The sequence below is a fragment of the Rutidosis leptorrhynchoides genome, chromosome 10 (genome assembly GCF_046630445.1).
Source record: "Rutidosis leptorrhynchoides isolate AG116_Rl617_1_P2 chromosome 10, CSIRO_AGI_Rlap_v1, whole genome shotgun sequence".
In the NCBI taxonomy this organism is placed as follows: Eukaryota; Viridiplantae; Streptophyta; class Magnoliopsida; order Asterales; family Asteraceae; genus Rutidosis; species Rutidosis leptorrhynchoides.
This window is the reverse complement of record NC_092342.1, coordinates 33,275,712-33,291,728: the sequence shown is the minus strand read 5'-3', so window position 1 is coordinate 33,291,728 and position 16,017 is coordinate 33,275,712. Positions and strand designations below refer to the sequence as shown.

General features: G+C 34.2%; 2 protein-coding genes across 6 annotated transcripts; both read left to right on the top strand.

Annotated features, from left to right (window-relative positions):
- The first annotated feature begins 2,074 nt into the window (after positions 1 to 2,074).
- Positions 2,075 to 11,101, top strand: LOC139871890 (uncharacterized). Of its 3 annotated transcripts, XM_071859640.1 has the most exons (23): positions 2,075 to 2,287; positions 2,794 to 2,868; positions 3,084 to 3,127; positions 3,217 to 3,280; positions 3,427 to 3,541; positions 3,628 to 3,695; positions 3,781 to 3,878; positions 3,968 to 4,139; positions 4,231 to 4,453; positions 5,051 to 5,177; positions 5,285 to 5,394; positions 5,481 to 5,573; positions 5,719 to 5,844; positions 5,930 to 6,063; positions 6,455 to 6,547; positions 6,643 to 6,713; positions 7,586 to 7,772; positions 7,862 to 7,933; positions 8,417 to 8,456; positions 8,603 to 8,859; positions 8,965 to 9,142; positions 9,985 to 10,196; positions 10,551 to 11,101. In XM_071859640.1, exons 2-23 carry the CDS (start codon positions 2,803 to 2,805, stop codon positions 10,851 to 10,853), a joined length of 2,853 nt encoding a protein of 950 aa, XP_071715741.1. In that variant the 5' UTR covers positions 2,075 to 2,287; positions 2,794 to 2,802; the 3' UTR covers positions 10,854 to 11,101. The 3 variants fall into 3 exon arrangements, with proteins under 3 accessions (XP_071715741.1, XP_071715742.1, XP_071715743.1); XM_071859641.1 differs by lacking the exon at positions 2,075 to 2,287 and having other exon boundaries at positions 2,652 to 2,868; XM_071859642.1 differs by lacking the exons at positions 2,075 to 2,287; positions 2,794 to 2,868; positions 3,084 to 3,127; ... (1 more) ...; positions 3,427 to 3,541; positions 3,628 to 3,695 and having other exon boundaries at positions 3,843 to 3,878; positions 3,979 to 4,139.
- A 1,136-nt stretch (positions 11,102 to 12,237) lies between these two features.
- Positions 12,238 to 14,104, top strand: LOC139873354 (uncharacterized). Of its 3 annotated transcripts, none has more exons than XM_071861283.1 (2): positions 12,238 to 12,425; positions 12,716 to 14,104. In XM_071861283.1, the coding sequence occupies exon 2, from the start codon at positions 12,836 to 12,838 to the stop codon at positions 13,682 to 13,684; it is 849 nt and encodes a 282-aa protein (XP_071717384.1). In that variant the 5' UTR covers positions 12,238 to 12,425; positions 12,716 to 12,835; the 3' UTR covers positions 13,685 to 14,104. The 3 variants fall into 3 exon arrangements, with proteins under 3 accessions (XP_071717384.1, XP_071717382.1, XP_071717383.1); XM_071861281.1 differs by having other exon boundaries at positions 12,619 to 14,103; XM_071861282.1 differs by having other exon boundaries at positions 12,588 to 14,103.
- Positions 14,105 to 16,017: the final 1,913 nt, after the last annotated feature.

The following is a 16,017-nucleotide window of genomic DNA, read 5'->3' as shown; positions in this document are numbered from 1 at the left end:
CACCAACCTTTTGGTTGACACTTTAAAGCATGTTTATTCTCAAGATTGAAAGAAATCTTCCGCTGTGCATTTGCTCATTTTAAAGATATTACTTGGAGTCATTCATGGCATTTTTTCAAAAAACGTTGCATTCAAGTTATCGAGTTCGATAAAGATTATTATTAAGTAAATGACAGATTAGGTCATTTATAGTTTGGTTATATTATGAAATGGTATGCATGCCTGTCAACTTTCGCTGTAATGAAAGTTTATCTTTTAAAAACGAATGCAATGTTTGTAAAATGTATCATATAGAGGTCAAATACCTCGCAACGAAATCAATTATTATGTAACGTTTATAATCGATATGAACGGGGCATTTCATGCTAAGTATATGACGGTAAATTCATCTTTTTATCCTGCGGTTGGCGGCAGTGGTTGGCAGCGGCGGTGGTCGATGATGGAGAGCGATGACGGTCATCTTGGCTGACGATGTTTACCGGTTGTCAACAATGGTCGTTGACTTTTGTTTGTTGGGGGTAACTGGAGTAAAAAATAACAAAAAGAAATAAAAAAAAGATACCTTAAAAGAATGAATGGAAATAAATAGTTCATTTAATACACAAAGCTGCCAAACTTTAATAGTACACTTAATAATAAGCTTAAAATGGAAACCGAAATTGTAGTGACATCTTAGCATAAACTAGAATGTAGCATAATTTTCCCCCCCTAGAATAACAGTTTGGGATCATTTAAATGGACTAAATCACTCACACGATCATCTCCTACAGTTGCATTACCCGCCCCAACTGCTGTCTTGAAGGAAACCCGGACCAATTCGAGGGCATGGCTGGTAATACCCCCTCTCGTTGCCCCCGCAACGCAATGTGCGACAGGTGATTTTGGGCGGATTTCAAGGTTAAGGAATAACCTTGTGTGCAATGTTGTAGTTCCCGAGAGTCAAACTCCTGACCTCTAACAAAGAGTGTCATGTTACTACCATTTGAGCTACAACACAAGATTTAGAATGAAGAATAAATTGATTGATTGATAAACATACAGTAATAAAAAGTGAAAATGTACAATTTAGTGACTCACTTAACTAACCTAGTACTCCTTCCCTCCCACTTCAAATGTCCATCTTTTTATTGTCGGTTGTCTCATATCAAATGTCCACTTTGTTTTTCAACTAATCGGAAGAAGTTATTATGGAGTGATAAAATTTTTGATTAGTAGATAATAAAGTTAGTTGTATTAACTAAATATGTATGAAAAAGTAAGTGATTACTTGTAATGAAACGGAGGTAATAAAAGTTAAGTAAAAATTAACGATTTTAGTTATTCACTTAAACATTCTATAGGTTGGGACTTTGGGAGGTGAGATTTTCATAATTGAAATTGATAAATTCATCAATATTTATGGCTATTTTTCAATAATGCTTTTGGATATATGTAACAAGAAATTTGTGTAAAATATCATTAAAGGTCTTTAGTAAATCTTGACAGATTTATCAACTCTAGTTGTATTAAGCAAGGTTGCAAAATTCGCTATTCGGGGATTAATCGGTCAGGACTATGGAAGGATTAATCGGCAATTCGGGGATTAATCGAATTGTACTATATACATTTAAATTTTAAATTCTAAAAATTATATGTGTAATTATAGAAAAAAAACCATAAATATAAAGATAATTTTTAACATAATTGTCTAAAATTGTTCATTTTACTTAAAAACTATAAAATTATAGTTTAAATTCATGTTAAAATGTTAACCATTTTTTACTTTGACTTACTTTGATTACCGAATACGATTTTGATCCATCAATTGACGTTGACCGTTTAATTAAACGGATTTTTGAAAATCAGAACGGATTGCTTCTAAAAATGATTAATCGAGATTAATCGGCCACTAATTGGGTTTTTTACAACATTGGTATTGGTATTGGTATTAAGTACTCCGTATTAATAAAGTTAATAAAACTTGTAGAAAAGCTCGTGCAGGTTCGAATCCTGCGACTCACGCTTTCATTTTTATCATTTTCGTTTTCTTCTCGTTATTAATTAAACGCCATAACTCCTTTATACGCTTCCAAAACCTAAATCGTCCTTGTGAATTCATTATATTTGATTCATACAAACAGATCTCTGATTTCATCCCGTTGATCATCCTCAATGTCGTTTCAACCTCGGAATTAATTTGCCAGGGTTTCATCAATTCGCTGTTGTTTAAGATGCTATATATTTAGCAAGCTTTCCATGTTCCATTGTTGATTCACTTATTCAACTCAGTGCTACAATCACAAATTAGGTTAATTTATTTTTAACTGTTATGTTAATTAATAATTAACATATTTATATGTCTAGGTCATCAGCTTGGGATTAGGCGTTATTGGAATTATTGTTTCAGATACTATGTAGCTTATATGTTCTAGTGTTGATCCACTAATTTAATTCAGTGCTACAGTTATAAATTGGATCAATATCTGTTTAACATTTGTGTTAACTAATTTACATCATATATAGGGTAACACAATGTGATAGGAATTTGTGAATCATTGATTCAGATATTAAATAGCCTTATGTTGGAGACTTTTATTTTACCATACCAATTTCATATATTGTTGCAGTTCGTTTCATGAAATAGGTAAATCTCTAGTGCTTTGCATGTATAATTTAATTACTCTGCAGCAATGCATTGCATGAATTAGGTCAGATTCTCATTTACATTGCGTGATCTGTGATCCGTGTATCTATTATTATTATTTTTTTTACTTAAGAGAATACTATTGTCTGATATTTTTGTGTGGATTTTAGGAATATCTAATGGCATCATCTAGAAGAAAAAGACATGAAGTGGTAGATGAGTTCGAGGAAGAAGTAGAAGAAGAGGTAGACTTGATTAAATCTTCTCATATGCCTTGAACCTAGTTTACTACTACCAATAGAATAATGTCAGTTGTATATTGTTACAGAAATGTAATTTTGTTTCGGAAAGTATCTTTTTGACATAAAGATTAGACTGAAGTCTATTATCTTATGAAGTAGTTGTTGAGTAGATACATGATTAACTAACTGTCTCTTGATTTTTTACTATTACTATGCAGTTTGAACATTTTGATGACTTTACTCTAGCCTCTTCATGGGAAAGGTATTATATATTTCTGTCGATATTCTAATGCACGATCTTTTCAGTTTGAAGCGAATAAAAGTACTTTTGATAGATAATTTTGTTTGTAGGTTCATATCTGAAATTGAGGCTGTTTGTCGACAATGGTTAGCAAGTGGTCCCAAAAATTTGTTGGTATGCTTGATGTAACAAGATACTCCAGTTTGCTTATTTGTTTTTTGTATTACTAATCTAATTATGGGAAACCCTGTTCTTATTATGTTCAATTCAAATTCAAATATTATTTTATTTTTTAATACTTTCTTGTGTATTTCCTATAGGAAAAGGGAGCTGTTTCATTAGGAGAGCCTAAGAACTTGTATAAGGTCAAATCTGAGCTGAAATATGCTATGAAAAACTATTGCATGGAGTACTACTTTGAAATTAGCAATGCTGGTATATCGAACAACCGTTTTCAGTTTCGAAATATACATATCCTTTTTACTACTGTATCATATTAGTTGTTGCTCTATATTGATTAGGAAAACCTGTTGATTGGAATTCTTCTTTACATGACCTGCAATTGTCTTTTGGAGTGAAAGAATTCATGGTATTAATAGTTCATGATCTTAACATTCAAACATTGTTTCATATAATTAAATATAGAAAGGAACTTATGTTTAAAGTGTAAACAGGTGATTGCCCCTCAAAGTGCCAGTGGGGTTATTCTTGACTCACCAGAGGCTAGCAAGCTTTTAAGTGCAATTGCTATAGCCTTTTCTAATTGTTCCAGGTGGGACCTTCAACTCATAATAAGTTATTCTTTATATCTTTATGTTAAATATAATGTTTTCTTGAACTCTGATACTATGAACCATTTAGTTTGTGGCCAGCATTTGTTCCTGTGCATGATCCATCTAGAAAAGCTTACATTGGTATACAAAATATGGGGACAGTTTTTACTAGAAGATTTGAGGGAGATCTTATTGCTAGCCAGGTTCCAATAAAACTCATGCATTTGGAGGGATTATATGAACTCTTTGTTTCTAAGTTTGTAAGTCACTTTAGTCACTCATATCTCTTAATAAGAAAATATTGCCTTTCACTATCTCTTATGTATCTACTCAATTCATGAATTCATGCAGGCATTTTCGTCATCAGATCTCTCTACACATTTCTTCAGAGTTAATTTTACAATGAAGTTAACATACAAAACTCTTCCTTATGATGATGATAATGAAGTGCTAAAATCTGAGACCGAGGTTACTGAATCTGGAGATGACAATGGAGGTGATAACCGCAACAAACTGCAATGGGATGACGATTGCCCGTGGACTGAGTGGTACACTGCAGAAGACCCCTTAAAAGGTAGCATATTGTAGAAGTATTTGACAAACTCTGTAATATTTGTATATTTTGAAATACAAGTGTTTCTTGTAACTATACCTGACAAACGGGTCGGTTTGGGTAAGAGGTCAAAACGGTTTTGGCTTGATATAGGTCAAGGGTCAAACGGGTAAAAAATTCCAACGGGTCAGGTTGGGTCGGTTTGGGTAATGGGTCCAAACAAGTCACATACTTTTACATTTGTTTTTTTACAGTTATATATATAAGAAAATATTAATATACATAATAACTGATATAACCACTAATGCTTTCATAAATGATTGACGGATGAATCTTGTTATGCTCGACCCATTTGAACCATTCACAAGACCCATTAGACCTGTTTACTCTATTGAACTTTAGGATATGATACCCATTTTACCCGTTCTTTTATATTTTGTATAAGACCCAATAGGTTGAAGAAAATCTCATTGGACTTTTTTTTTTAAGTTTTTGTTTACATTGCAAACCTAATTTTTTTCAAGACCCAATTGACCTGAAAGCTTGACCCAAATTTGAGAGTATGGATCTCAATTGCCAGGTATACTTGTAACTGATACTTTCATAGAATGTATGTAGCTTTTGAATTGATTGCCATGTGGGATGAGAAAACGGTTGAAAGCTCAATGGAGATGGCTGAACTGGAAAATGTGTCTATACATGAAGCTCAAAAGTGGTTCATTCTTCCAGAATTTTCTTCGTATCTGTAAGGAATTCCTTCTTATATCATCTTTGGAATGTTCTTTTTTCACCATTATATAATGTTTTCATTGTGTCAGTATTTTCTTATACGTACACAATTATGTTGTATAGCATGGGTGACTTTGTTGGAAAGATGGTTGGATTTGCATCACAACTTGGGCATTTGGTTGATGCATTGGCTATGTCCTTGCAAGTACAATTCATGGAAGATTTTGTGTCAGGTCAACTTAGATTTTCAGTATATTTGTGTGAGAAATAGTCTACAAATCCTGCTTATTGCTAACTGTTTTTAAATCCTTGTTTACAGTTGAAACATCGGGATCCGATAAATTAAAGTCATCTGCAATAGTTCCTCCACCAACAGTTCTTGATCGTGTGCTCAAAGATCTTTGTCATGAAGGTACGTTTCCTTTTATTCCAGAATAGTTGGGATAATATTAGAAATGGCTAACGACCAGAAATTATTCAAAAATTAAAAATTTTGATGAGGTTTTTATAGTTTAGATGATGTCAGACTGATGATTACTTTACTCTCTCTATTACAGGACCAGAAAACATATCTCCAGTAAACAGACATAAGAGTTCAAGAATTATCAAGGGTGCACCATTGGAAACTTTGTTTGCTCAGTTTTGCTTACACTCATTATGGTTTGGAGACTGTAACATACGTGGTAAACATAGTAAATTAACTTAGTTGATTAAAGTTTACTTTTGTTTTTTGCTAATTATTTTTATATTTATATTTATTTATGTTAGCCATTGCGGTGCTATGGATAGAGCTTATTAGAGAAATTCGTTGGTGTTGGGAAGAGTCACAACCATTGCCACGTATGCCAGTCAATGGCACCATTGACCTATCAACTTGTCTAGTTAACCAAAAGCTGCAAATGGTAATCAGTTCTTTAAATATATTTTGTTCACATGAGGTACACTAATTTGAGCTTAAAGTACAATGGTTCCTTCCGTTTTACATTGGTGTCAAATGGCCTCCAACTTTTGTGATACTAAGTCTAAAATTTCTAGCTCCAAGAATAACAATATCAATACCAAGTAAAAACTTCAAAATTGTTGAACTTTTAACTTGCCTACAAAAAATTGAACAATTTATTTAAATATGCATATTTTCTATTGTCTAGTCGTATTTGAATCAAGTAACTGTACTAGATGGCGTTTTCTTAACCAATGTTTATTTTAATTGCATATTGCATATTATCTTTGATGTTGGCTATATAATATTGATTGTGATGTTTGCCAATAATATGCTTTTTTGTTGCTTCTCAGCTTGCAATTTGTATTGAGAAAAAACGCCAGCTGGACAGCCTTCAACGTAGTGATGGTGACAAAACTAGTTATTCTCGTAATGCTGAGGTTGAGGTAGGTTGACTGATTGTTTTTATGTTTTTTTTTTTAACTAACATTATATATTAGAATTAAAATTTATACTAATGGTTTATTTTTTCAAACTACAGGCAAGTGATATGGCTAATGTGGACTTACCTGATCCATCGAGGGTCAAAGGAGTAATGCCAGAAAGTCAAAGGTGAATGAAGCATGTGAGAACTCCTTGGTCTTAGCTATATACACTAGTAATATGCCATGAGGAAAATCACACTATCCTTGTGGCTTCAAGACATAAAGTAAAAAACTGTTTTATTACTTACACACCTGGAAATATAAACCTTCAGTTTACATTTAGATTGTAATATATGGTTATGGGTCAGAAGCAAATGCGTCCCATATTTTGTCATTTAAACTCCCAACATAACACACAGGTGATCAGAAAGTATTATCTATGTAATCTACATTTACACTACTTAAAATATTAAAGACAAGTGCACACAACTTGTTCTATATGTTATTTACATGTTATATTTACTAAAGCATTTATCATATAAGAACAAGGTTGTAAAACTCGCGACTCGGGGAGAACTCGGCAGGAGGTTTTTGAGGAGTTCTCGGCGACTCGGGGAGAACTCGGATGTTGACTTTTTTTAGTTTTTTAGTATATTTTATATATATTTAAGTTTATAATATTATTTATTAACTTATAGAGCTCATATACGTTATTCTCATCCCTTTTATTTATATTTTTAACTCTTTCTTCCTTAACTCAAATTCCGGCAAATGACTTCCAATTTCAGCCATCAAAATTCATTTTCTAGCCCACAAGAATATGAAAAAGGTGAGAAAAAAAATAGAAAATTTTGCAGGTTTGACTGGCGTTGACTGAGGTTGACCGAGTTTTGACCGAGTATGTGGCCGATTTCTCGTTTCCTCTGATCTGCCGATTTCTCCCTGAGTACTCGACCGAGTCGGCCGAGTTTGCAACACTTGATAAGAAAACATGTAGTCTATAAATTTCCATTATTTTACCTTGCATAATGTTTTCAAATCGTCTTATTTATTTTGCAGCGGTTCAACATCTGATGGCTTCCATAATTCTGGAACTGCGGCTTCTAAGCTTAATTCTATGCCACAATCTTCTGTGAAATCCGATGATTTAGAATCTTTGAATCTTAAAAGGAGGGGATCAGCAGGTGTAGTGGAATCCATGATGCTTTTGAACTCACAAAACTACATGCATGCTCCATTCACGCAGGTTCATCTCATTTTCACATTGCTTACTATTTTATATGTGTTTGTCTCCTATTATACAATCAACAAATTGAAAATCTTCTCTTTTTATAGGATCCACCAATTATGACTGAAGATATACATGAAGAAAGGCTCCGTGCAGTTGAAGTATTGGGTGATTCTTTTGTAAGTTTCCTCATATATCTGTGTTAAATGATGATGACAGGGGTGTCTGGATAAGATTTGTAGCTGACTGATTTGTTATTAAGTATAGTAAAAACAGATTCTGGTTCTGCTTATTGGAGGGTCAAATTATGAGTTTCATACCAGCTGCCATAAAATTGATTATTGACGCCATCTTTTTTATCTGATTTGAGACACTTTTGCTTCCATTTTAATTAACAAAGTGCCATTTATGATCAACACTTGCTGACCTATTATTTTCTTGAATAATTAGGTTTTTCTTTCCAGTTGTACGTCTGATTCTATTTTGGTTATTAGAACTTCATATAGCCCAAAGCATATCCTAACACTATTTTGTATAGTCCATGTTATTAATCACTTTCAAAAAATCACACCCAAACACCACAAAGCAACCTTTTGTAGAGCATTTACAAAGTAGTTAGTATTTCAATAGTTTCTTTGCTAAAAGATCATATAAATTTTCAGAGCTTTTCTGGTCAGCTGGAGAAGGACATCTTATCTTCAGGTAACAATCCTACTTCTGTATTTAATGATTGTTGTTGTTTTTTTTTTTTTTTTTTTTTTTTTTTTTTTTTTTTTGGGTATATTCAGAAACATATAAATCAAATCTCTCTCCCTTTTTATCATTGCATAATGTTTTCATGATAATAGATATGTCAGCATTCAAAGCTGCAAATCCAGATGCTGTTTTTGAAGATTTTATTCGATGGCATTCCCCTAAAGACTGGGAGGAGAAGGACGACAATGCTGAGTCAGCATCTTCTAAAAAGAAATGGCCTCCTTCAGGAAAACTTTCAGATAGAATGTCAGAATCTGGGAATTCATGGCGCAAAATATGGAACGATGCACCTCCTTTACCTGCTTCAGACCAGAAGCCACTTATGGATCCAAATAGAGAAGGAGAAAAGGTACATAAGTTTCACATATGCATCTTTAATAAAAAAATCTTTTCATATATTGTTTTGTTTAAATGATAAAATGAAACCTAACATTTCATATCTTCTACTCCAAAGATTCTTCATTATCTGGAAACGGTAAGACCACATCAATTGCTGGAACAAATGGTGTGTACTGCTTTCCGTGCAGCAGCTGACACTCTTAACCTGACTAGCTTTGGAGGGTTAAAGAACATGACAACTAAAATCGATCAACTATACTTAACAATAGCTTCTGCATTGAGGCCTTTGCAAGGTACATATAGTTGTCCTTTTTTATTTCTATTTGTCTTATTTATAGTTGACCTATGGGGGCATTCAGAGTTTTGTGTGAAACATATTATATGAGTATAGTTCCTTGTAGTCCTGATGATCAGCTTTTAGTGTTAGTAGAAGCTGATTAATTTGTGATTACGCTTATTGAAGAGTCAAATGATTCCAGCTGCTATAAATCTGATTATATAAGGAAAAACTAAAACTCTTTATTAACCCTTCTTTGAACCAAATTGTTATCCACCTTATTCACTGTGGACAAATTATTATTTTTGGAATTAAATAAAAGACAATATCTAAACATTATTAAAAGTTTGTCATATTTTTTTGAAAGTTACTTTCACAAACAAAATTGTCACATTTTAGATTATACTTTATACAACAATAAATTGTTCTTTTGGTCATGTATCTATAAATTTGCTTAAAGAATCAGAACTTTCCTGACGTTCAAATACTTGATTATCTCACTGTACAACTTCAAACACACCGTCTTATGTTGTATGTCTTTGGATAAAGTGCATGAAAATGCAATTAACAAAGGCTGACATTCGTAGTTTGTACCCAACTACTCGGGTTTACGTTGTGCGTAAGAAACTTGTTATTTGTTGCTATTGTATGTAATTAATGGTATTTTTTATTCACATATCATCGTGCCACGTGGCATCCTTACAAGTTGACATGTAACTAAAAGCAATACATAACAAATTACCTACGCACAGTGTACACCCTGAGTAGACACACACTACGTATGTCAGAATTTAGTTAACTGCATTTCCATACACTTAACTCTACGTGTTATTATAACTAATGTTATTTGAATTGCAGCAAACAAGTTACCTGGGGATATTGAGATAATTGAAGACTTGAAACGACTTTGTGTTGTATTTGAGCATGTGGAAAAGTTAATAACACTAGCAGCTTCACTGCATCGCAAATTCTTGCATGCACCCCGTCTTGCGCAAACTATATTTAATGATTTCTACAACTTCTATGTACCAAAAATGGGAAAAGGCTCAGTTGAAAAAGATCTACCCAAGGTATGTCAAAATTGATCTTTCAATTATCTCGACCAAATAAAAAAAATCACGTTAATTTTGTGCTAGATACAAATAAAGGTGGCCATTTTGACCCGTTTACTTATGAATGAGTGTGAATGGGTCAAGTTGGGTGTGTTGTACCACGTGGAGCATGTGGAAAATGGGTCAAACCGATTGGAAGTTGTCCCAAGTCTATTTATAGTGCTTACAGAGTTTACAGACTTCTAATATCTTTTCTAATTAAGAATAATATAGTAATAATAAATCTTTTTTCAGTTTAACATTAAATGGGTCGACCCATGTGTACCATCCATCTTGCCACCTCTATTAACAATAGCTAATTGTTGTTTTCAGGAATTGAAAAAGAAGGAAGAAGTAAGGATGAATGAGAGAGATGTAGTTACAAGTATGTTTGTTCAACCTTCAGCTAGCCAATCTTGGAGAAAAGTGTTGAGCATGGGGAATTTATTGAACGGACACGAACCAATTCTAAGAGAAATTGTATTCTCGTTGCGTGACAGAGTGGACAGCAGTTACCATGCTCCCGGGAATCGGAATCCATGGAGTTATGAGCAAGAAATAGAAACTCATAGGATGTACATTTGTGGTACTTCAAATGATCTAAGGGTAGCATTGTCTGTTACATCTTGTGATTGATTACATGTTTTATGGTGTTAATCTGTGTTTATATACACATGATTCTTCACTTACTTTGCTAGAACACATTTACACACTTTTTTCTCAAAGTTGTAGAACTGATCTAGTAGAAATAGTTGGTTAGTGATGTATCTACGAACTACATATGCAAGTAGGGGTATAATTGAGTTTGGATATGCTAGACTCGAGTTTGGATATACTAGACTCAATTACCAATATCAAATATTGTGGAATAAGAAAATTACTCAAGAAGGAATGGTGTTGATCATTTCGATAGTTTCAAGCTATATCTGAGTTGACTACGACTGTACATCACTTCACTATCTTTTTTATAGCTAAAATAACGATAACATTAAAACAAAATTTTTTGATCAATAGATGAAAAAGACAAACAAAGTTACAATCGAAATAAACGCGCTACAAGGCTTGAACGCAGTAAAAGACCTCTAACATTAACCAAAGAGTAAAAGTCAACTAAACCCGAGCCTTGAGCAACTAAATCACTAAAACCATCCCGGAACACAAATAAATATAAGATCCAAAACAGTAAGTCAAATCTAACAAAAAAGACTAACAATACAAAAATAACAAACCGTTCACAAACTTTTTTCTTTTTTTAACAGCTGAAATTTTTTATTAAAAAACTAGCAAGAAGCTAGAAAATTACAAAGACAATAAAGGATTAAGAACCCAAACATTCCAATTAAGATTGACTTTCTTATATCGACACGAAAGCCAATCAAAAGAGAATAACACGATAGAATCTATAATATGACATTTATTTTAAATTTTGATGGGTCAAAGATTTGCCCATTTATGTATCTTCAAAGTGACCAGAGAGTGGCATAGCAAATAGCTTCGAAAATGAGAATAGTCAAAGGAGTGTGAGTAGCAGCCATAATCCGATTCCAAAGTTCCTCAACAGATTGCCATCAACCACTTTACCTTTACTTTTACGTGTCTTTATAATCGGCTTAAGAAAAACAATAAAAAGTACTTAAAATTCTATAGAGAGGATATAAGCCATATATAACTTCAAGCTGTTGGTTTACTAGTAATGACCCGACTTCCGAGGTTAGAGGTACGATCTCCATAAGCTGCAAAATATTTCTCTTGAAGTTACCTGCTCATTTTATGGGCTTCGGAGGTTGCAGACGTCTTGCATTCGATCCTCGTCTGAAGAGGTTTTATCACATGTGATGTCCGTATGAATTCGCCGTGAAGTTCCCTCTTAAGTGGTGGTAGGATTGTGATGTTCCTCTGGGAGTGAGTGGGTTTCGAAATCTCGTTTGAACCCGTGACCCCTTCAAAAGAAAAGGTTTAATCCATATATAACAGTCAAAATTAAGAAGAAAAAAAAAAAAAAAAAGAAAACGGAAAAAAAGATCACACACACAGTATAAAAATACACAGTATAGATTTTGGAACACGGAGATAGTGAGCCCACTTGATATTAGGCTTCCTTTTTACCGACCTTGTCGATCGCCGGACGCTCTGATGTTGCCGTTGATCTCCCGACGTCGCCGTTGATATCCCGACGTATTTCTTTATGCTGTTGCCATCGAATTCGCAGTAAGTTGTTTTATATTTGTTTTCTCTTCTTTTTTTTTTTTCCCTCTGTTGCTATCATCACCCCTGTGTACTTCCATTTAGCCGCAATTTATCGTATGTACACGAAATTAGTGTTCCTTGTTTGCAATAGTTAGTGATCAACTGATTTAATGGTATGTGCAGTAAAATTTTGTAATTTTGTTTCTTATGCAAGGGAATCTTGCTATGCTGCCCAACTGTTCGATGAAATGTCTCAAAGGAGTTGGCTATATACATATGTCGTTGTTTAGAGTTCAATTGATTATGTGTAGGTTTTTGCAAGTTTCAAGTGGGTATATGTAAGCAGTAAGTCAGCAAGTTATTTGCAAATATCAGTATACTGTTTGGATCGTCGTATTTCATCCTCACAATTGGTGCATAAAATACATTCAATGGATTTGGCACTGGGACCCAGGTCACCTGACCCAGTAGAACTACCAGAACAATCACCATCACTAGCATTGGGACCCAGGTCACCCGACCCAATAGAACTACCCAAACAATCACAACCACAACCACAAGCATTGGGACCCAGATCACCCGACCCAATAGAACTACCCGAACAATCACAACCACAACCACAACCACAAGCATTGGGACCCAGGTTACCCGACCCAATAGAACTACCCGAACAATCACAACCACAACCACTAGCATTGGGACCCAAGTCACCCGACCCAATAGAACTACCCGAACAACCACAACCACCACAACAACAACAACAACATCAACAACGACCGAGCCGATACGAGTCACAAAAAAAACGTGACTGGAACACGTTCTTACAATACTTATGTGACCATAAACCACCCTTAAGTTTAAGTACATGTAATGGAGTTCACGTGATCGAGTTCTTAAAGTACCTTGATCGATTTGGTCAAACAAAAGTGCACATTTCTACTTGTCCGTATTTTGGGTACCCAAATCAACCGGTTTCATGTAGTTGTCTACTAAAACAAGCTTGGGGCAGTCTGGATGCGGTAATTGGTCGACTTCGAGCCGCTTACGAGGAAAATGGAGGGAACCCGGAGTCGAACCCGTTTGGAGTTCGGGTCGTGAAGATTTATTTGAGACAAGTCAAAGAATATCAAGCAAAAGCTCGAGGTGTTTCGTACCGAAAAAAGAAGAAACGAATTGGTGGGGGTGATAGGACGACCGTTGTTAAAGTGGCGGGTGATGGCGGTGGTGGTGGTGGTGGTGGTGCAGATTCAAGTAATGTTCCGACTACTTCTGCAGTTTAATTATGGTAGTTTAATTTAGTGGTGACATACATGTAATCATTTTGTTATTATAAATATACAGTTATATGTACAAAGTTGTATGGCTGCGTTGTGCAGACCATGGTATACTTGGAGAGCTAATTAAAGAAGTGATCCTATAAACAAAAAAAGCTACAGCCCTGTACACTCGATTTAGGATTAGAGTGAAGAATAGTAGGTGCATGCAGGACGCCTCAACCAATAATTATTCTATCTTGTAGTGAAGGATCATAACAGCTAGGAGAAGTTAGCCATGGATGCCAAACTTGTGAAGCTTTCTTTCAGCGAATAGTGATCCACTCAAAACTCTTTACCCGTATCTCATTGAACAAAACTGCATCACTCATTCGGTCTTTCCCAAAAACAGATTGATTCCTGTTTTTTCATATGATATATCCAGTAATCCATTCTGTAGCTTGGCGACGCCTTTTACCAATGGAGGTCTTTGCATGTCTTCCATTACCGAGGAAAATTTCACCAATAATTGTGCTTGAAAAACTCCCATGTCCCAACATGTATAAACCTTTTGCTCATAGTTCCATGTCAAACTTACAGAAAACAATCAAATGTTCTACTGTTTTTATGACATCATCACAAAAAGGGCAATGAACAAAGTGTAAATAAATGTCTCTCATGTCAACCTCCACGCGAACTGATAGCCTCCTTTTCATAAAGATACCCACCTTTTGTGGGATTAACGGATTGCACATATTTTCTATAAAAGGAGTCGGGATTATTTTTGTCATCTATTATTAGCGAAGCCATTTTCTTTGTTTTGAAGCTTCCACTCAATTCCAGCGGCAAACACCATTTATCGTAATCCTTTGTTGTGGTTGAAAATGCCATCAGCTCTTCTGTTCGCGTGAGCAGCTCACCTACAGCCCATTTAGATGGGTTTATGATAAAGCTCCAAGATGATTCACCACCCAGATCGTCCATTTAAATCTCTCCATTATGAGTGCAGATTTTCTAGATTCGAGGCGGTAGAGTGTTTTAAACCTCTCGCAAAGCTTGTCCGTAACATCCTTTCAAACTAGTGGTGTCCGGTGACCCCGTAAGGCATAATGCAGAATCGCCCCTGGTCACAATTAAAACTAGAAGCTACCGTCATTATACTATAAATTTATTGGTTAACTTATAAAATGACCCGTGAAATCACAGATTTGTTTAAACGAAACAATTTAATGACATGTTTTAGGTATTAAGTGAATATAAATGCTGAAGTCATTTATTTTTAATGACCCATTTGACTAAGAAACTTGTCGTTGTTTTTACAAATATATAGAGACATGCATTTCGCATACATGTGTAACGTAATTAATTTAGTAAAAAGAATCCATATTTGAATATTAATAATATAATAATTATAATTATTATATTAAAAGTAAATAATAATAATAAAGTTCGCTTAAAGTTGAGTATTTATATTTTTAATAATAATAATAATTATTAGTAATAATAAATGTCTTTTAAATTTTTTTAGAAAATTATACTATATACTAAATACGGACAAAACTCACCAATCATACCACGCCACCTACCCCAAAAATCACTGTAGCAGCTAATGTAGCACTGTAGCGAAATCACTGTAGCATTTTTTTTTTCCTCCTTACCACAATGGAGTATAAAAATATAAATTCATAGATAAACAAAGTTGCTCTGAATTTTTTTTTTCCGCTTACCACAATGGAGTATAAAATATAAATTTTTTGGGTTTTCCCTTACCACAATGGAGTATAAAATATAAATTCATAGATAAACGCAGTTGCTCTGAAATTTTTTTTTTCTTGCCACAATGGAGTATAAAATATAAATCCATAGATATACTATATACTAAATATGGACAAAACCCACCAATCATACCACGCCACCTACCCCAAAAATTACTACAGTGATTTCGCTACAGTGCTACAGTGATTTCGCTACAGTGCTACAGTAGCTACAGTGATTTTTGGGGTAGGTGGCGTGGTATGATTGGTGGGTTTTGTCCATATTTAGTATATAGTATATCTATGGATTTATATTTTATACTCCATTGTGGCAAGAAAAAAAAATTTCAGAGCAACTGCGTTTATCTATGGATTTATATTTTATACTCCATTGTGGTAAGGGAAAACCCAAAAGATCTATATTTTATACTCCATTGTGGTAAGCGGAAAAAAAAAAAAAATTCAGAGCAACTTTGTTTATCTATGAATTTATATTTTTATACTCCATTGTGGTAAGGAGAAAAAAAAAATAAATGCTACAGTGATTTCGCTACAGTGCTACAGTAGCTACAGTGATTTTTGGGGTAGGTGGCGTGGTATGATTGG